General features: G+C 46.7%; 1 protein-coding gene across 5 annotated transcripts in view; it reads right to left on the minus strand.

Annotated features, from left to right (window-relative positions):
- The window catches only part of LOC134092561 (LIM domain and actin-binding protein 1-like), a 37,754-nt gene extending 15,785 nt beyond the window's left edge, over positions 1-21,969 (minus strand). Inside the window, exons 1-4 of one of the 5 annotated variants that reach the window (XM_062545492.1) lie at positions 21,694-21,969; positions 11,361-11,517; positions 7,355-7,400; positions 262-840 (exon numbers count right to left, since the gene is read on the minus strand). In XM_062545492.1, coding sequence (XP_062401476.1) covers positions 262-840; positions 7,355-7,400; positions 11,361-11,482 — 747 coding nt within the window. In that variant the 5' untranslated portion in view covers positions 11,483-11,517; positions 21,694-21,969. Of the gene's footprint in view, positions 1-261; positions 841-3,145; positions 3,313-7,354; positions 7,401-11,360; positions 11,518-20,333; positions 20,493-21,693 lie in introns of those variants that run through there. The other 4 variants (XM_062545493.1, XM_062545491.1, XM_062545495.1 and 1 more) reach the window with 4 other exon arrangements.
- Between the last annotated feature and the right edge of the window lie 288 nt (positions 21,970-22,257).

The following is a 22,257-nucleotide window of genomic DNA, read 5'->3' on the forward strand; positions in this document are numbered from 1 at the left end:
AAGCACACACAACTTACACACAACACACACACGACACACAGCACACTCACAAAGCACACACAACTTACACACAACACACACACAACACACACACAACAAACACACACCACACACACACCACACACACACAACACACACACACCACACACACACCACACACACACCACACACACACCACACACACACACAACACAGACACAACACAGACACAACACACACACACACACACACACACACACACACAACACACGACTCCCTCACCTTGCTCTCCCCTTTCTCAAACATCTTCTTCAGGTTGCCCATGGGGATGCTGGGCTTCTCCTGGGGGCTGACGGGGCTGGTACACGAGTCTCCTCCTCCTCCTCCTCCTCCTCCCCCACTCCTCTCCTCCTCCTGCTCCTCCTGCACCTCCTCAAACTGCCTCTCCACGGCGCGCTCCATCACTCTGCTCCCTCCACCTGACGCTCCTCCACCTGCTCCTCCTGCTGCTGCTGCTCCTCCTGCCTTCTCCTCCTTTCTGGCGGCCCTGGGTGGGGTTCTGAGGGAGCAGGAGCGCCGGAGGCTGCTCTGGCGGGGCGGCTCGGCGGTGGACGCTGTGGACGACGCCGAGGACGCTGGGAGTTTGGGCGCCGGGGCGGGGGCGGGCTCAGCCTGGGCGGAGGCGCTGGGTTTGGGCGGGGCCGTCTCCGTGGAGACGAGGCGCATGCGGGGCGCGGAGGCGGGTGGCGCGGCGGCGGCGGGCGGAGCGGACGACGCCTCCTGCTGGCGGGACTGCTCCCAGCGCTTCTTGAGCACGCTCAGGTTCCCCGAACGCAAGGTGGAGGGCCGGCTCTCAGGCTGCTGTGGGGAGAAAGAGAGAGGGAGAGAAAGGGAGATGGAGAAAGAGTGAGAGAGAGAGAGGGAGAGAGAAAGAGAGAGATGCAAAGAGATATAAACAACTATCCCAAAAGCAGTGAAATTCAAATCCACCCCTGTTGCTCATGTTCATCATTTGAATACTGTAGTAGACAAGCACAGACAGAAGTCAAGCTAGGGAGATCATTTACAAAATTTGCAAGAAAAACTAAAACTAAAAACATTCAAAAGCATACAATGGAATACCAAAAAAAATAAATGAACCCCAGCGACAGCTCTGCACCACGGGCTCCTGCCATTCCAGTCTTACAGTAAGTACACGTCAGCATGTCAAGAGACCACTGCAGTCCCAGAAAACCCCTGCGTGCAGTCCATCACTCCGCAGACTTGGGCCCCGATCAAGAGGACTACCGGCCCATCTGCAAGTCAACAGATGCAGAGCACTGTTTGGCAGGCGCGGGAGGGGAAAGCTGGACAGCCGTGGCGGAGGGCCCGGTCCGGGGGGAGTCCGCAATTTGGAAAAGATGCTCGGCGGCGCAGCCGGCTGCCTCAGTGTCTTTCTGTCTGTCTGCCTGCTCTCGTCTGGGGGTCAACCCAGGGATAAAGATTAGTTGTCCCGCGGCAGGGGGAGAGAAAGTAGCCCGGGGGCCGAGCAGCCGTCGCGAGCCCGAGCCAGGCGCGCAGAGAGAGAGAGAGAGAGAGAGAGAGAGAGAGAGAGAGAGAGAGAGAGAGAGAGAGAGAGAGAGAGAGAGAGAGAGAGAGAGAGAGAGAGAGAGCGCTGGCGCGCGCAGACGGAACACGACTCGACACGCGGACGGCCGCATTGCTCAACAACGTCACGGGCGTGTTTACCGCGCGCGGAGAATAGAAGGGACCATTCTTCTGCCGCTTCTGCCTTGCGCCATTCATTCCCCGAACGAGGAAGCTCAGAAATGCACGAGAACAATATCGCCGTTGAACATGGCTGCCAGACGACCTGCGGCAACGCCACTGGACACAATGTGACGAGACAGACCAGACATGATTTCATATTGATTAGTCATCGATCGATTTGTCAGACATCATCACAGCAGGGCAATTGGTCAGTGGGCCATACCAATGTTCAATTGGGCATAGTGCTCCAAAACTCCAGTCACACTGAAATGACAGTGAGTGAAAATCAACACAGCATACCTAAGTGGACCTCGCTTTTGACCTCAGTGTAGTTGTACACAGTGCGGTGTTGAGCGGTTAGGCTAACGTAGGACTCCAGTGTAGAGGCAGCGGAAGATGAAAGGTGCTCCCTGCTGAAACAGCATGGCCAGGGAAGAGCTGCGTTGGCCCATAAAGGAAAAGCTCTTCCACATGTGTTCTCTCCACCCAGTCATTAAGCCAGCTGATTTAACCTAGGAGTTCTAGGCCCTGGTGAAGTGTGGAGAGTTGCTAGTGCAGTGTTGCTGCTCTACCAACGCAACCCAGATGGCTGACATGGTATATGGTAGCGAGGGAAGCCTCTTACTTTCTTCTTAACTGTCCACCCTGAGGCCCCGCTTTAATGGGGGAGAGGGTCCTTTAACACATGACACCAACTGGACCCCACATCAGAGAGACAAAGCTACTCTCCATTACACTCAGCTGCTCACTGAAACCTGACCAGAGCCAACACCCTCTCACTCATTTACACACACACACACACACACACAACACACACAACACACACAACACACACAACACACACACACAAACACACACACACACACACACACACACACACACACACCTCTGTAACAAAAAAAAAGACTTCTTGGCAGTTGCTGAGTATGCTCAGCCAAAAGTTCTTGACAGGATGTTTCTTGAGCAGTGGTTACAATCAAATCCATGTACTAGGAACCAAGCACAGTATCGCCAAACACAGAAACACGGGCTAGCGGAGTTTCTAAGCTGCTGTGAAGTACACTGGTTTCAATCTCACATCCAAACAATAGACAGATGGTCATTCAGCAAACCCAAAGCACATCCGCTTCCTCAACACCCCTCTGCACTACCCTCTGTCCCCACTCCCCCCCCTCTACCTCCAACAAGACACCACAGTCAGCAGCAGAGGTGAGGACGGAGAACAGAGGAAGGAGAAGAGAGAGAGAGAGAGAGCGAGAGCGCGAGTGGACGACAGAGGTGGACAGAAGCCGAGGGACACACATACACACACACACACACACACACATCCACTCAAGAGCTTCAGAGTGAAACGCTCTGAGGAGAGAGAAAGAGCGACTGAAGTAAAAAGTGGCGGAGGAGGAGGAGAAGGGAGAACCTGTGTGGGAGCAGGGTGAGGCGGGTGGAGAGCTCTGTCTCTTTCTTTCTGCCTTTCTTTTCTTTTCTTTCTTTCTTTCTTTCACTCCCTCTCTCTCGGTGGCTCTGTCTCTCCTCCGTCTCTCTGCTGCAGTCCTCGTGCTGGCCAGTGTGGAAGTGATAAAGTCCCACCAGATGTTCGGCAGATCAGGCAGGGAGAGGGAAAAGAAGTCTACATGTAGGAACCAGCCCACCCCCAGTAGAGGGCTGAGGGAGGGAGGGTGTGTGTGTGTGTGTGTGTGTGAGTAAGAGAGAGAGTGAGTGTGTATGTGTGTGTGTGTGTGTGTGTGTGAGAGAGAGAGAGAGGGAGTGAGCACAGAAGTGAGTGGGAGAGAACAAACCAAGGAGGGGAGAAGAAAATAAATGTAACAGAGTTTGCGTGGAGCAGAAGCACAGGACTGGGGGGGGGGGGCTGGTGTGTGTGTGTGTGTGTGTGTGTGTGCACGCGCATGTGTGAGTGTGTGTGTCCGTGTGTGTGTGGGGGGGGGTCGCAGAGTGGACAACGAACAGAGGAGAGGGTAGCGGGTGGTGGTGGTGAGGAGCAGGGGGGGGAGGGGGCTGGGGGGGAGAGAAAGAAATTTCTATGCAAGCAGGAGGCAGGAAATGATACATTTAGGAGAAAAGTTTAACCCTCTCCTGCCCGACACGCAACACTCCCATGTAGACCGCAAGGCTGCCCCCACTCAGCCAGCGCTCATGACAGACGCCAAAGGCACGCAGACTAGCGGGGCATGAGCCCCACACCGGCACAGCTTGGCCTCCATGGACACGCACAACTCTGACCAAACACAGGACACTGATTAAAAAGAGACGTGCTGAGTGTGCTGAAATGATGGTGATTTTAAGGACCCTAATCATGTGTTTGGGTGAAAAATACCAAGGTCATGTCTCTTCCAGTTCTCGAAGGTTTCCCTTGAGTCAGTCTCATGATAGAGGGCAAAGGCATGCAGACTGCAGACATTATCCGCAAACAAGCACGGCAACATTCATGGCCACAGTGTTCATGTAAAATGAAGGCACAAGACTACTCACTGACTGAAAAGAAGGCAAAAAAACCCAACTAAAAACAAGCTGTGCTCTATTAGCCATGTTCGATTTTGATGAAGTTACCGTACCACTCACTAGTTTGTTTAAAAGTGACTTTTTGGAGACTGGCGTTCATTTCCTGAAACTTAACAAAAACAGCTAACTCTTTGGGCCCATGATGGTCATTTAGCGTGACGTTAACTCGGTTAATCAGCGCAGATGAGCTGTGAAAGCTGAACGCGGGAGGGCAATAGGAGTTGAAGCTTTTCTGGCATTACCCAAGTCCGCGCCACTCCCGCGTCCACTGATGTGACTCAGCTGGGCCAGGCGCCTGCTCTCTAACTCGGAGTAATCCAGTTATCTGCGGCGCTGTCTCTTTAAGACGAAGCAACCTCAACACTTGACCTACTGACTCCAGATGATACAGCGAGTGACATCATTTTCTCTTTTTTTTCCCCCTCATGTCCTTTTCCTGCTCTCTCCCTTCCACACACACACACACACACACACACACACACACACACACACACACACACACACACACACACACACACACACACACACACACACACACACACACACACACACACACACACACACACACACACACACACACACACACACACACACACACACACACACACACACACACACACACACACACACACACACACACACACACACACACACACACTTTTGCCTCTGTCATACCCCGTTTTCATCAGTTCTTCCTGCTTCCTCTTTTCTCCAACTTTATTTCTTCACTCTTTCCATCTGTTTCTCTCCCCCACACAATCACACATCCCGTCTTTGTTAAAATAACGAAGCCTTTCCTCACTCGCTCGTCTTCCCTCTTACTGGAAAGCTACACCACATGAGGTCAGACTGCAGACAGGTCGACAAAACGCCTCAACTCTTTTGCCTCTTTCTTCAAATCCACCGCTGAGCAAACCGGTCTGGTGATGATTTCCCGCAACGTGCTGTAACTTCTACAACACACCAGACCGTCACCCACAGCCTGGGGGATGAATACGAGGACACCCTCGCAAATCTTACGCTAATCACACAGAGCTCTGCACTCCTCGGCAGGCCTGTGTGCCTCATAAACAGGAACACACTTGTCCCGAGTAAACAATACCAGGCATTGTTTGAGGGGCAGGGCTCCCAAAAACTTCATCGTGCCATGGTCAATGTGAAATGGCAGAGGATGGGTCATTTTGAAGTCCTGTTTCGCCCAGTGCCAACTACGCTGTAAGTGCTAAAGACCGTCCCATGCACGTTTGCTTCAGCAGTCTCAAATCGGTCCCATGGCCGTGTCTCGCTTTGCCTGCAGTTTTTTTGGTTTGCAGAGTTTCAATTGTATGGGACTGTGCAGTGTGAGAATCACATGTGAGTCATAAAGTTTTGTATGATCCTCATAAATCCGTATCAAATGTTATATGAATCCCCATTCCCTTATACTTAAAGTCTAAAGGACCCCACCGGATAACTAGCGCAGCTGTCAATCATGCACTGCATGATCACGATACAAAGCAGCTACAGTACAAGGCCTTCACCACATCATCAGCATAAGTAAAATAGAACTACAATTGAGAAACAACATATCTACATCCTGTTGTGCACCATCATTCATATGTATCCATGTTAGATCATCAATGGTATAATGACACTTTAGTCTTCTAACTTCCTCCGTTTTAAGTGCAGCGATTTCACACGACTGAACACTCGTAACTTTTCTATGCAGCCTTCTCTGCTGGTGTCAGTCAGAACCAAGTTACAATGCCACCATTTCATGATCAATAAAACAATTCCAAGTCAACTGCCTGGCAATAGTGCAAACATGTTGTCCCGAATACTGCACTATATAACTAGTAACACTCAAGCATTCAGTTTCTTAAAGAAATCTTATGTCACAGTCTGCTCTTGCTCCTCAGCACACATATAGTCACAGGCCTAGTCACTGAGAATGAAAACTGGGAATAAAGAGAATATTACCTTGTATTTATGCATGGCACGTTGCTTTTTTGGCGCCTTCTTGAAACTTTTCCGTCATGTGTTTGTGAATACAGAATGAGGTTTAAGACACAGGTGACTTCACGGAGTCACACACTCAGTCTCTCTTTCACACACATACACACACACGTGCATACACACAGAGTTTTGACAACAACCCAGAAGTAAGGCATGAAAGCACAGAAAGCTACCATGTAAGCAACTACTGTACGGCTAGCTACAGCCAGACCTCCACAACACCACAAGTCCACAAGACATTACCCGTGTCCAACACCCGAGACGACAGAGGTCCTTAAAACTACAGGGATCTTACACACACGCTGAGAACAAAGGGGCCCTGAAGCCTGTCTACACGACATTAACTCATAAATGCTACATAAAAAGTACTGCTACATGTGCTACGGACAGACACAAAGACACAAGGACGCTACCACAGGCACACACACACGCCACACATACAGAACACACTGGTAGGAATTAGCTTCAGATTAGACGCCTAGCTAAATAAGGATTATAGAATGAGTGTCAACCAATTGAAGTAAGTGGCCTTACAGGCCAGTGTGTGTGTGTGTATGTGTGTGTGTGTGTGTGTGTGTGTGTGTGTGTGTGTGTGGGGGGGGGGGGGGGGGTACATGTGGGTCTCTGTACACTTTCTGCTGGTACGTGCCCAAACTCCCACAGGGCTTTCCCAGAAGACAGATCGAAAATAAAACTTGCGCAAGTTGTCCCTCTCGTCACATTTCTCACAACTGTCCATGCGCACATCAAAAACAAATCAAACAAGCGTTGCTACTAGCAACTCGTCTTACCTGTTGCAACATGCCCACAAGCATTCTTTTCTGTTAGGATTCCCAAAAGCGTACCATTTCCGAGCTATTTTGATTAAGCCGGACGGAGTTTATCAGACCGTGCTTCTATTTGAATAACAGAGGATAGCTTTTGCAAAGCAGATTTGCATCTGACACAACGCTTATGCAAAAGATGGGATGAGGTCAAAGGTCAGTCTCTGTTTGTCTCATTACTTCACCCCTTACTCTCCTGCTGGGGCCTGCTGGAGTGAAGAGAGGTGCGCCACCGAGTGTGGAGAGATGGCAACAGCGAGACACGAGGGGGATGTTAAGGGGCTACTTACCGGCTTTTTCTTATCCGCATTGGCCTCCTCTGCAGCCTTCTGGTACCTGAGAGAGAGAGAGAGAGAGAGAGAGAGAGAGAGAGAGAGAGAGAGAGAGAGAGAGAGAGAGAGAGAGAGAGAGAGAGAGAGAGAGAGAGAGAGAGCAAGAACAAACAAGGATAGAGTAACTATTTGAAAGTTCAAAGCATAAAAACACTGTCATTTAGGGTGTGTAGGAGTGTTGTATAATATTGTATGTAATCCATGACACCCCAAATGTGGCAGTGTCTCAGTTCCTATGACACAACGGCGACTAAAGCAGTCACAAACAATGATGCCTGTGTTGACAATAACAATGTGTATTCGCAATGTGATGCATTGCCTCAGTAATGTGAGTTGAAAGAAAATCTGACAACAATTAGAGCAGATGAAAGGAAGCACACCAATTTGCAAGCTAAAACAAGAGCGCCCTCCTCTGGCCACAACTAGAATTGAAATATCACTCTTTCAGAAACCAAGCACATTTGAATGTAGTCAAATATGTGTTTTATTCCTGAGAATAATATCCCTGCTTTGCCTAAAATAGTCAAATTTGACAACCAAACGAAAGTATAACAGGATGAGGAAAGTACATCAAAGTACTAGAAGAGAAGAAGAGAGGAGAGAAGAGAGAAGAGTGGAAAAATCCAAGATGGAACTGGGCAAGAGAAGAGAAAAGGGGGACAGCCACGAATAAATCAGCGCCTGAATGGAGTTCCTGGGTGAAAAGAAGGAGCAACGGACACTGGGATGGACGTGACAGTGATGTATGGCCTACGAGCTGGGAGCGGAGGCTCCAGCCAGAGACTCCAACTCAGTGGCCCCCCAAACAACATTCAAGCAGTTTGTTGTTTTATGTGTTGCCCATGTAGGTTTGACTCCTGCTGTGTGGGGCTCATATACTTAAAAAGAAAAAAAAAAAGTACAGAGAGCGAGAGAGAGGAAAACAGAGTTAGACTGAAAGAGAGACAGAGAGAGAGAGAGAGAGAGAGAGAGAGAGAGAGAGAGAGAGAGAGAGAGTAAAAAAACAGGCAGACATAGAGGAAAGAGGGGGGTTGAGAGAGACAGGAAAAGACAGACAGAATGAGAGACAGAGAGAGAGAGAGAGAGAGAGAGATTCTGAGGAACGACACATTTAATAACATCTTCCCCTTCTGAGGCCTAAATAAGCTCCTCAAGAATGTCCTGTTTGTGAGCCCAGGGCGCTCGAGCGCAACCTACGCTTTAACATTTCAAACCTTGCACCCCTCAACCCTCACTCTGTGCATGTGTCAGTGGAACAGACATTTCCCCATCAATTACAAAACTGCCAGTTAGTCCGTCTGCATGCGTATAATATCCAGCTCCATGACTGGAGTGGAATGTGTGTGACCAGGAGAACACAGGCCTGCTGCAAGAGCCCTTGAGCTAGTGACCCAGTCACATGTGTGTGTGGGCTTTTTTTGCAGGGGATGTACGTAATAATCACCAGAAGAAGATCCCACTAAAGACTACATTCGCCCCTTAAGCTCATCCAAACAGAGGTGGAGGGCAGCATTCCCCAGTGATGTTGCTCACATTGCCTGCTGTCTGTGCAGTCACATTGGCGGCGCGCCTGTGCCTGTGCCTGTGCCTGTGCCTGTGCCTGTGCCTGTGCCTGTGCCTGTGGGAGAGGTGGTCACGGTTGAGCTGTCCACTAGACTTCCCTGCCCCCCCTCCCCTCTCCCTAGCAGGCAGGTAACAGGCAGAGCCGGACCAACAGGAACCTTACCGAAAGACTGCTGACTGCACACACAAAAAAAAGAGCTAAGGTCATGAAAAAAACACTAAACCCTCCTGACTAGCGGAGGATCAGAACATCAGTGTCCCTAATGGCCTGTACAGACTACACGACTTTTTTGTCTTTCACGATTATCTTTTACGATTGACCATGTCAGACTAGGCGATCAGAGAACCACAAAATCGTGCAGTGTCGTGGCCGCAAGAGTGGCCACATTACAAGATCATCTATCGTAGCCTTCTCGTCGTGTGTCGTCACAGTAGTGTCAACACGGGAGTCGTAGGAGATTCCCCAAAAATTCTGACATGCTAGACTTTTGGTCGTAACGTCGTAGAATGTCGCAGACAACAAATTGCGGGTCGTTCAACATGTCAGATTACAAGACGCTTCCTCCTTCGAACGTCGTTCCCGACTTAGAATATTCCGACCTGACAATGGAAATGTGTCGGCCACGACACAATCGTGGCAAAATCGGGCTGAAATCGTGTAGTCTGCACAGACCATAAAGTGTACTAAAGTCTCAAATCCCTCAAATCCCTTCAACATTTACATTGAAATGTGCTCATTTAGACGCCTCCGTCCAAAGCCACTTCCATGTCACCTATCACATCACAAGGGCCATCCTCCCCAGAGCAACGCGGGGATACGCGCCCTGCTCAAGGGCACCAGTGTGTCAGCTGGGAAATGAGTGCACAACTTTTCAGGCACTCGCATTCTAGCCCAGCACCTTAGCTGCACTACGCTACCACCACCTTAAAACATGAACGAAAGAAACATTTGCATTTGCTATACGACTTCTGCCACAAATAGCAAATTAGGACTCTGTATCAGGTGTTAGCGCCACCCTGGCCCAGTGGTGGGTTGAGTGGTTTGCATAATACGACAGTATTCACTAAGGCCCATTGTGCTTGAGTTCATGGCTATTTACGCATGGAATGCTTTGAGCTGGTGTATAATATGCCAGAGGAGCCATTTCCCTTGGGTCGTAATAAAAAGCTTCAACGATCACCGTGTGTTACTGAAAGTGGAGAGCAGAGCAGCAGGGAGATGGAGAGAGAGAGGGGAGAGGGGGCAGGGAGAGAGAGGGAGAGAGAGAGAGAGAGGGAGAGTGCAAGTTGGAGAAAGAGTATAAATAAGATGGCAAGAGTTGTAAAATAATACATTTTTAGAAAGAATATTCAAATTACACCAAAATAGACTGCTTACAAAATAAAAGTGATGCATTAAGATGCAAATTAGCATGTGTTTATGGCCAAGGCCGATGGTGCAAGTAGGACATTTTAATGAATGATTGGTCCTAGCTCCGGAGCTCGGCGGACCCTTGGTTTGTGCGGCTCCTCACTGAGGGTAAATATTAACAGTCAGGATGAGCTTTTTCCCCACTAAAGCAAGCGGCTAATCCAGCTGGCCAGACTGAAGGAAAAATGATGTCTGGAAAAGAGGGCGAACGCACCGATGAGCATCTCGAATGTCTCCTCACTTCTTGCTCTCTCCTTCCCTCTCTCTCTCTCTCTCACACACACGGCAGCACCCCCACACCCCACTCCTTCATTTCTGTTTCTGTCCTTCTCTGGTTTCATCTTCTAACACTCTCCATATTTAATTCCCCCCTTTTTGAATGTTGTGTGTGTAGGCGTGTATGCATTTTTTTGAATAGTGTGTATATGGATCAGTCTGAGTGGCCTTTCAAATGAGTTCAAACTGTCAATTACTCACAGATGTGAATACCGGTATGTACATACAGTGTAAGGATGTGATAACCTAGGTGCGTGTGCTAAGTATGTTTGTTTTAGGTGTGGCATCCATTATGCAAGACCCTCTGCACAGGTGTGTGTTTTGATAAAGATGTGAAGGCACGAGCCGCCTGTCCTTTGTGACGCCTTATCATACACACACAGCTAAAGTATGAGACATCAGAGCCTTAACGCCCCAGCCCTACTCTCAAGTAATGACATATTAGGCACAGATATGTGCTCTCAGACATTTTAATCATAAAGGGCTAAGCATCAAAGGCTTTGCTCTAGGTGCCAATGGGGCCAAATGAGCAGTTGTGTGGAGTGTGACGTTCTGGGAGGGACACTTTAATTTGGTGCACATTATGGGTGTGAAAGGTCCCGAAGAGAGGATCATTGCAAAAGTCTTTCTGCTGGTATGGATTTGCTAGTGTGTGTGTGTGTGTGTGTGTGTGTGTGTGTGTGTGTGTGTGGACAAGCCAGTAGCATCACTCACTTTGAGAAGCGCTCGGCGATGGCAGTGTTCTTCCCGCGGCCTCCGACCAACGAGAGCTCTCGGGCGGTGACGCGTAGCGACTGCGACGCCCACTGTCTGCGGCTGAAGGGAGTGTCGTCCATTTTGGCTCAGGACCACAGGATCTCAGGACACACGACTGCAGACAGCACAGGGAAGAAAGCAGCAGCCAGTCAGATTTTTGGGATCAAATAAACCAAACAATGTTCCCTTAGAACTTCTTTTGAGACTTCCCCCATTTTCAGCATTTTTCACCAGCTATTTCACACAATAAAGTCAAGCGTAAAGGTTCGACACAAACCAACTCAAAAACATGAAATAGCCTACAAAACATAATCAATTCTAGTACACACATAGCACAGCTCTCCGGCTTCAAAACACATGCCTATGTTGGCAGAGTGCAAGCACAACAATGGAAACTTGCGGTGGCAGTCGCTGTGGAGGCCGAGAGCGTAGAAACCGTCAATAAATCTATATTTTGCACTTAGCTTTGCTCTCGATTCACTTCTCCTGCTAAAGTGAACAAACACACATTGGTGTGTTCACAGTTGAGGACAGGACAGTCTTTCTCAAACGGGATACAGTCTTTACCCATGGGTGCCCGTGGCTTTACCCATCCAGCACTATTCCTTGGTGTGTGTGTGTGTGTGTGTGTGTGTGTGTGTGTGTGTGTGGGTGCAATGGAGAAACAAAAGCTTACAGGCATCAAACAAACAAATAAATAAATAACCTCATAAGTCTTATAGTGGATTGGGGGGGGGGGGGGGGGGGCAGGACAGGGACAGGCCTACCCCCTACTGCTATATGACAATAGGCCACTACACCACAGTATTCTCCTCATTCCTATTCAGTTCTCACAGAGCTGCTCACCCAAGAGTACAGCTGCCACCCTCTGGGCTCACAGGAGCTTTGTGAAGGGAAGCACCCAAAGCACAGGCCATATCATACACCACTGTTCATGTAAACATAGCCACAAACAAGGAAAGACAACATGATCCAAACTCCCATACAGTACATATACACTAATCCAGCGCGAACTTTATGGGCGCTGCCATCTTGAATATCACCATTACTGTGTGCCTGCGAGTGTGACGAGTGACACTTGCCTGTGCTTTTCAATGAAAGCATCCTGTCAGAAAATGTCTAACAAGAGATCCCGCTCATGAAAGAAAATGTCAGGTGAAAGGGAACATTGGATCAATGATGTCAGACTGTACCAAAACTTACCAATGAAGGTAATTTATTAACAACATAAGGTATTAAGACGTGTATTAATGACAGCTAACCTCTGCAACAGCCGCCTGGGGCTAATTTCTTAGCAGCCAGCCACGCAGTAATGGCGGCGCTGTGTTACTTCCGTGTTTCGCTGGATTAGTGTATAATTTACAATAGACTGCAGTACACTAGACTAAACTTCCTCAAATCCTACCAAGCACAGCACTACTTGTTCTAAGAAAGTAAGCTAGATGTCAAAGCCATACCCATACGAGTCCATGTTTTCCATCAATAACCATCTGGGCTGATAGGGAATAGTCTCAATAATCACCATCAGTGCCACACTTTTCCTTTAGCATATTTGACAGGTCTTATTCAGCTCAAATGCGGCAGGGTTCAGTGACACCAAACAGAATCAGTGGGAGGGAGTACCACATAGTTACATAGTTAATCCTACTTTCATTCTCCCTCCCTCTGTCTTTCTCACTCTTCCTCTGCTCTTTCTTACACTCTCCATCTCTTGTCACTCTTCCTCTTTCGTTTTCCCCTCCCCCTTTGCTTCTTCTCTGTTCCAGGGTTCCAAGCAGGAACACCCAGAGCACTTGGGCTGCGAGTCTTGTCGGCTAGGATGACACCCACGAATGCTGTGTCCGCGTAAAAGGACACCGGCCCTTTAAGAGTCAACACTGTTCTCTTCACTCTCTCTCTCTCTCTCTCTCTCTCTCTCTCTCTCTCTCTGTGTGATCGCTGATGATCACTGGCCTGAATGATAATCACCTGCTCCCTCGGACTGACACACACACACACACCTGCGAGAGGGGCTGAAAGAGATAATTGTGCTCTGGTTAATTATTCTCAAGTCACTCCTGCCATCGAGCCTCAGCTCACTGCACAGTGCACAAACATGCTTTTGTTAAATAAAAACAAAATGAAAATAAACACATTTACCATGACAATCCGTGATTGATAACCCAGTATTTTATTAAGATATTTCATTAGCTGGCCTCAGCATGCTGCCTGCACTCTAGTGAACAAGGCCTGTGAGCTTACAGAGTGTCGCTGGTCATTTCCTCACTCTATAACCAATCAGCTGAACTTCAGCACCCGGCCTACTTTTCCCTCAACGTTCGGTGAGAGACTGGGGAACCAAAGACCCGTTTCTTTCTTTGCCATCCCTTCCGTGAAACATCCTACAGCTGGGCAAGGTTCAGCACGCCCAATCTACTGTGATCATGTGGAATGTAGATTAGAACTGGCTACCCTAAAACAAAGCATGAGTCTTCGGCGAACAAAAATAAATGCATCTTTAAATATGACCTGGATGTGGGTTTTACAAACTGGATTCTATGTATGCGTTTATACGTACTGTGTGTGTCTGCCACACATTGTGAGGCACTTCAATATATGTACTGTAGGTCTAACATGGCTGCTGGCCTGAGTTTGTTTTCAAGTGATATGCAGTGTTGGCACAGATGCGGTCACCAGTGTAGAAGGTATGTTTAGCATACTTCCATGACCCATCCCTCACCTCCCATCCACGCACAAACACGCACATCCTGTATGCCACTTTGGGGGCACAAATGTGTGTGCCTTACAGAGAGGGCTACTGCCCTGGAGGCTTTGAGTGTGTGTGTGGGACTGAGCCGCTGCAGCCTCCACACAGACAGAAGTGATGGCATCAGGGGAAAGCAGGCATGCGTAGACCTGTACTTTTTTCTGACAACCTGTAATCAGCCTCTCTGCAGCGTAAGATTATCCGCAGTCCCTACAGATGGAGGAGATCAAGTCAGAGTCGCTTGTGCTTATGTGTGTTGTGTTTATGTGTACGTGTATGTGTGCGGGAGAGACAGACAGAGAGAGCGTACACTACTAGTGGACATGCAGTCGCTATGCTGATAAGATGACAAAGAATACACCTCAGCACACACATCGCCATGGAAACCATGGCTGGGGGGGGGACGACGACGACCCAAAACAATGTAGGTATGACCAAACACACGCCCTCAACTATTCTACACTCCTTCACTTACTGAAAGCCATACACAGCTGAGACTATCAAAAGCACTGACAAAGCAAAAGCAGATAATGACGATGTTGTGGAGAACAAGGGAGCGGACTTCCTAGGAAAAGCCAAGACAAACACGAACAAAAAACCACATACAAAAGCTTTAGCTCTGACTGTGTCTGCCCACAGTGCATTACTGTGTTTGTGCAGGGGGCCGGGACTTGGATTAATGGCAGTAATATTCACAGCCTGTGACATGGGCGAGTGAGTGTGAAGAGTAGCAAAAGCTTACGTCATCTCTCTCTCGCTCTCCCTCTCTCTCTCGCTCACATACACTCACATCTATGTACCTACCTATTCACCCAAATGTGCTATTATTTCAAGGCATCATAATGAGATGAACTATGAATGGACTTGGAGTCTGTGAAACTCAAGGGAACACACTGCTGGGGTTGAGAGAGTAGACAGACAGACAACAGACACAGACACAGACACGAGAGAGAGAGAGAGAGAGAGAGAGAGAGAGAGAGAGAGAGAGAGAGAGAGAGAGCTATCAGATAGAGACTGAAAGTATCAAAGAGGTGCACAAAATAACAAACTGGAGACAAGGTCTACAGGAAGTTTAAAGTCTACCGGAAAGACAGGTTGAATGTCACGTAAGACATTGGCACACATACTGTACAGGCATGAGATCAGCGATAAGGGACAGGTGGGGTCAAAATCAAACATAAAAGGGGGAAAAAAAGAAAAAGAAAAAAAGAAACTCTTGGAGATTAGAGCCAAATAATCTGCCAGATGTCACAGATCTCACCCAACCAGGTGAGACGTGTGTGACAGGAAAGGGCTGAGATTCCAAGAAGGCTGACGTCAACATGCAATGATTGATGTTATGGCCCGAGTTGTGTACATGTTGTCAAGGAGCAGAAAAAAGACAGATGAAGTCATTTTTGAAAATGCCAACTGGCCCAGAGCAGTGCTGAGGCAAAGAGGATAACCACTTGCCTGAGGGTTCTCATAATTAGGCTAGGGCCACACTTTTGCCCTTCCCAATCTTTTATTTTACAATAGCCATGTTTTTCTGCTGTCCATTCTACTCATCCTGCACATTTACTTACTCATTCTGCAATGGGTAACTGTTACCAACACTACTGTTACCAACACTGCACACAGCTGTACATACTGTACTGGTCTGTCTATATGGTTCATACTAAATATCCATATTTATTCTGTTTTATTATAATATATTCTGTAATACTGCATACAGTATCTATTATTCTTACTGCTCTTATAATGTTACTGCTAATATACTGCACATATTTATATTTAATTTACACTAAACTAAACCACCTTCTGAAAACCAACTGTATACTATGGTCTACACTGTACTATATAGTCGGTCATGTCTATGCACCACCTGTCTATACTTTGTATATCACATTGCACTTCTGGTAAGATGCAAAGTGCAAACTGCATTTCACTGTCGCTGTACTTGTACTCTGCACAATGACAATAGAGTTGAATCTAATCTCTTTTTGTCCCGGGACACTGAAAGACCGGGCAGCACAAAACTTGGTGGGCATGAAGCCCCACGAGGATGACACGGAACCATTGTTTTTTGTTTCGATCTTTCGGGGCACGCCGAAAGGAGGGCAGGCCGTACACAGCTTTCTGTGAATATGTCGAGAACCAAATTATTTTGGTGTGTTAGACTCCAGGGGCCACGTCATTGCATCCCATATCCACTCTCGAGGTGTAGCACCACCTTAGTTAGAAATGAAAATCCAAAAACGAGGCGTTGAAATCGCAGGTATCTTTGGCTGACAGGTTCAAAGCTGCATGAAATTTGAAGTGACCATTAGGACACCCTCTGAATGCATGGCAAGTTTGGTAGAATTCCATTCATGGGGGGCCATATCAGCTACACAAGCATACACACACTCACACAGACACACTCATTTACGCAGAAACATTGCAAGAGTAGGGGCTGGAGTAGGAGATGAAGACAAATTGACAAGTGTGTGAGACAGGTGACAGAATGTACAGGACTGAGCAGAGGTCATATTTCGCATGGTATCTTCTATTTGGCACATCTAGTTAATGGATTAATTAAGCAAGCAGTTCCACAGGTTCAAACACAGGTGATAATCTATTGTGACTAACCACTGTGTGATAATGTGAATTCTAATTGACAATGAATTACCAGAATTCATGTTCACTTAGAAAAAAAGGGTTCCATGTAAAAGAAAGAAACAAGCCTTTAAAAGCCACCTAATTTCTCTCTTTTTCATTCGTATAGATTTATTACAACAGCGAAGGGGCCAAAACGACGAGAAGACGGCGATGAGGGTTCAAATGCCACTAATGTCAGGGTGGAGGCGGTGTGGCAAGACTGTGCTCTGTAGCTACAGAGCTTAAGTTAAGTTAGGATCCACCCAAAGCACATCAGGATTAAACTGAAGACGCCTGCTCTGCTGCTGGAGCCTCCAATACAGCACATTGAGCTGAGGGCCACCTTACAGGGGGGCTACACCAGATGCGTAACTGAAGCGTTCCGTTCGCGACGCGTAAAACCCATTTTAGAAGATGGGTCTATTTTTTTCGAATGTACACGCCACTGTTGCGTCTGGTGTAGCTACTTCCATTGACTACAGTGATTATTAACTGCTACGACCGGCTGCAACATAGGCGTCGCGAACGGAACGCTTCAGTTACGCATCTGGTGTAGCCCCCCTGTTAGGGCTGAGGGCCACCTTAGGTTCTGGCATGTAGGCCTGTTTCTTAATGAGGAATCACAACTCCTCGGAAACCAGTGACCACAACATTCTCTACCCCATACAAGGCACAACAGAGAGGGACTACACCTGCAGCCCCCAATAAAAAGTGTGTGAAATTCCTTCCTTTGCGCTCACTGTACTACTGTACTGTACTATTAATATAATTAGTATAATTAAATACTCATCTCAAGGTAAGCCTTCATTTATTTTTCCTTGATGGGTGGTTTAAGACTTGTCGGAGTGGTACTGACTTAAGTTGGTTTAACTGCCAGGCGTCGGGGTAAGCATTTAATTTCCATTATTATGTGCAAGATGGATGGTATTATGTGCAGGATGGATGGTATCATGTTTAGGCTTGACATAAGGGCTGAACGACTGCAATTTGAGTTGAGCGATATAAAATGTTTTTAAGTCAAGTTTCAGTTCAATATCACTATAATCCATTTAAAATATGTGTTGGAGCACTTGAGAGAACAATTAAACATTAGCCTACCTGCTTCGTCTACTCCAACGATGAGAATGTTTCTACTTGTTTGTTGGCCAAGAGCTCTTAAAACTAATATGTTGAAAACAACATAACTTATGTTGCTTTCAACACATCTCTGTCCAGTTAGGAACAGCACAGTTTGTTCCCCATCCTTTTTTTTATTTGTTGTTACCCAATATGCGTTGAAAATAACATAACTTGTGTTGAAAACAACACACTAGTGTGTTGTTTTCAACACACTAGTGTCCAGTGTCTAGTGTCTCTGTGTCCAGATAGGGACAGCGCATTCGTTTTGAGAGTGTACTGTAAGCAACTGCCCCTCTCACACAGTACAGTGCAGGACCAGAGACAGAGAGGGTAAGCGCAGTCTTTCTTGGCAGCACTGAATCAGGGCACAGCACGGATCAAGGTGCAAGATGTTTGGATGATCATCATGTCTGCTGTCCACAATAAAGATACCCTAGCTATGAAGTTTGCTTGCACAAAGTGATACCGCGGATTTTGCAACAACACGTCAACAGACACTGTTAGGCTATGCCGTGGCTATTCAAAACGACATAAAAATGATGTGCACTTTGAATAGCCCAGGCCCATTTAGACTTGAGACTTTGAATAAACAAACTACAATTCCGACTGCAAGGTCCCAAATTGAAACGAGCGATAGGCTAATGGTCCCGAATTTAACAACTTTTCAGAATGTCAAGCAGATAGACAACGAGTGGCAGACACTACGACATGTCACTTATGCTACCAAAGACTGTTTTTGAGTCACATCGCTGCAAATCTAATATAACGCATCTTTCTACATAATGGTGTGTCTTCTATATTAAGTTGTTTAATAGGCTGAACATATAGCCTTATCAAAGCTTTAGGCTTATGTTATTTCAATCACAGAGAGTGGCAGACAGGGTGTGAGGTCACTTATAGGCTACCAGAGATTGTTGGGGAAAAAAGAGCAGTATACCTAAAATGACGCACAATTTTTCTTAGATATGCATAGTTGTCATAATTTCCCAACTATTAGCCGCAGCTTATACATTGATTTTGCTAAATGTCTTCAGCTATGAGGTTAACACAGGGGGGCAGTTCATATGGTATTTATATGGTTTTGTTTATTTTAACTTGCATAAAACACTGTCCTGTGGCTTATACACAATGCGGCTAATACACAGGACATTATATTACCCCATGCCCCATACACCGTTTTCAGAAGGAGGACATGGATTGTGACAATTAGCCTATTCAATGTGTCCACTTACTGTAGCATATAGATGCCTCCTCTCTCATTTCAATGAAAATGCATGCTATGGTCAGAATTCAATGAAGGACAGCAAACCACAACCTTTGAACCTGCACTTTGTTCTGTTTTCCATGGAAACAGAAAGCGTATCCACAACAGCTGTTAGAAATAGTTACAGTGTAGGTCAGGGACAAGGAAAGTGGGATATGACACGGTCACAGAATTTCACAAGGTTAAGGTGGGAGTCTGTGTTCCACAAAGGTGTGAGTGAGTGTCTGTGTGTGTGTGTGTGTGTGTGTGTGTGTGTGTGTGTGTGTGTGTGTGTGTGTGTGTGTGTGTGTGTTGCTCCTGAACCTCTCCTGTGCTCTTACTCACTCAAACATGTGCCCCCTCCTGCCTCTTCATTATTGCTTGCCCTCCGCAAGTAGTAATAATTCTCTGACTATCTGAAGGGGATGACAGGGTCAGTTTAAACACCGAAAACAATCCTAGACCATTTTGTGGCATGAGTGCAATTTCAACCACGTCATCGTCAACTCAACTGCAACAACAAAAGCATTACGATTACTCTGGCTGATTGCACCAGCAAATCTAGCACAGAGCCATGGATGGGGAAATACAAACACAGTTCGTTTGAACAATCCCGCCTCTCTCCCAGAGACTATTCAGCTGCCCACAAACCATGTTAGAAGGGGCACCAGAGTACCGAGAGTTGTTTTCTTTTTTTTTTTTTTATTTCAAAGTGATAATCATTCTTTTTTTAGATTTGGGAATGTCAGACAACCACAACAAATAAGGATGGCATTGTTCCAACTCAATGGGTACTTGAATGTTGCCAGCATTCTTGAGCAATACAAAGCTCTCTCGCTCTCTCTCTGAAAGGTGACCTGACTCTTCCCCCAAGGCAGCAGATCAGGTGCCTCGACACCCACCCTCACACAGCGTAGCCTGTGTCTCACACCTGTTGACAGGAGAGTGTACTCAGACCTGAGTGCTTCCGTGACACAATACAGACATGAGAAGGTTATTAATGAAAGAACAAGCTTCACTAATATCAAGAAGCACATAAAGTATGTCAGAATTTACATTAAAGATACCATTTGCAGAGAAAAGTGTGTCAACAAATACTCAGAAGCACTTCTTCTTCTCTTGGACCTACATCCAGGTGAAAGGCCATATTTTAAGGGGACCAGGATGACCAAACAAAGCGTCAATCCAGTTTTAGCTCACTCACCTCGACGGTCTTAGGGTCAGTTTCACTGCGAAGTCACTTTCTCAATATCTTTGCTAGTCTTCTATTGCATCAACCCCAATCCAGTTTCGATCTGATCATAAAGCACCTCTGAAGCCCCTGTCTTCCTAGAAGCACGTCATCCGACTCTTAGTGTGTATAAGTGTGTCCCCTCTACCGAACCTGAGGTGGGAGGAGCAAGCCCGACATGGGAGGAAGGAGAGCTCATGTGACACTCTTTGCACCAATAACCAGACAAGTTCCAATTCATCCCGCCAGGTGTTTCATGGCTGGGTGTGTTGATGCGTATGTAGTGCAATACCTCGAAGGGTGAGTCTCAGCTTTTTTGCCAGAAGAACTTGCTCAGCAAGTACTGGGAAAAGACTGGGGAGCACTGACAGGTTGGACTCAACATCAGTGAGGTGTACTTATTTAGCCTGGTGATAGATAAATAAATAAATAAATAAATGGCCTAAGAAAGGGGGCTAGCTAGTAGCAAAGGTGTAGAACCTTTGATGAATGCAATCTTACAGGGGGTGGAATATCAATAATGGCTGAGGTTTCCAGTCCCGTGTTTCGATATGATGGCAAAACAGCCACCCCTCCCACCAACAGAATACATGGTTTCTAACAGCCATACCTACACAGGTTACACTGATTAAATCAAATAGCTGTGAACAACTTTTTACTTACTTTTGGTGTAACCGCAGATACCTGGTTGACAGGGTTGAACCATCACGCCAATTAAAGAAATGCTATGGCCAATTTGCTGGGGTAAACCCATAGACTGTAACCCATATGGGTAAAGCACGACTACCATTGTTTGGACAAAAGCTTCACTTAGCCTACGTTTATGGAAGGAAGGCCAAGACCTGACATCATGCCTGTCATCTGAACAATGAGTCATCGAATAAAATAGTGTGAGATTTGCATTCAAACAACACTTCAGACCACTGCCAGGACGACCAACGTATAACAAAGGTAGAAAACTATTTGCACGGTTTAAAAAAGAGTAGCCCATTAACGTTGCAGGTCCTTGAAGCCGAAAGGTTTCGCGTGAACAGCAGAATGCAACTTCGCTAATAAGGCTGCTAACGTTAAGCGGCAAATGGCAGACACCGTAACCTACCTTATTTTCGATGACTCGATTAAGTGTTAAATTAAGTGCTCTGGACGCTCAAACAGGACGGGATGCGATGACTGCGATCCAATCAGTCAGACATTTACAGCACAAAAACATTACCATATTCCTAACATCACACAGCATGTCAAAAGGAGGCGAGTTGTTAATGTTACCCCAGAATCAATTTAACTGATGTAATATTCATTTTCAGCACCGTCGAGTTGAACTGTGTAAACTTACTTGAACAGGTGCACAATATTGTTGAAGCAGTAGGATTCACTTCTTCCTCACAGTCTAGGGAGTAGCGCAAAGTAGACGAAGTTGCGTAGAATAGCTATCCATCTTTCACACGTTCATACCAGTCGCTAACATGATGACAGTTTTGATTTCGCCTCCCGCGCCTTGATTCGGGCTCGATACATGGGCGGGACAGCAAAATGTCAGACTTAAACAACTGTAATCTAAAAATGGGCCCTGCGTTTCATCTACTTAAATAAAATAATCCGAGTTGCTATTGTGACCCAGTCCTTAACACAGTAGACTTACCAACTCTGAATTTTTAGTTCAAGGTTTCTGGACTAGACAACCCTGGCCCTTTGAGCCACAGGTGAACGTGATCTAGAATGATATCAGAGCCGAATTAGTGCGGTGCTAGTTCCACCTACTGTTCGCACGAGACAACTGCATGGTAGTCCAATATTAAGTAGGCCTAGGCCTATTTTTTTTTTACAGATGATCAGTCAAAAATGAATGCATGTTTAATACCGAAAAAGGAAAAACACAGGCTGTGTTATTATTAAAATG

Source organism: Sardina pilchardus, chromosome 9 (genome assembly GCF_963854185.1).
Source record: "Sardina pilchardus chromosome 9, fSarPil1.1, whole genome shotgun sequence".
NCBI lineage: Eukaryota > Metazoa > Chordata > Actinopteri > Clupeiformes > Clupeidae > Sardina > Sardina pilchardus.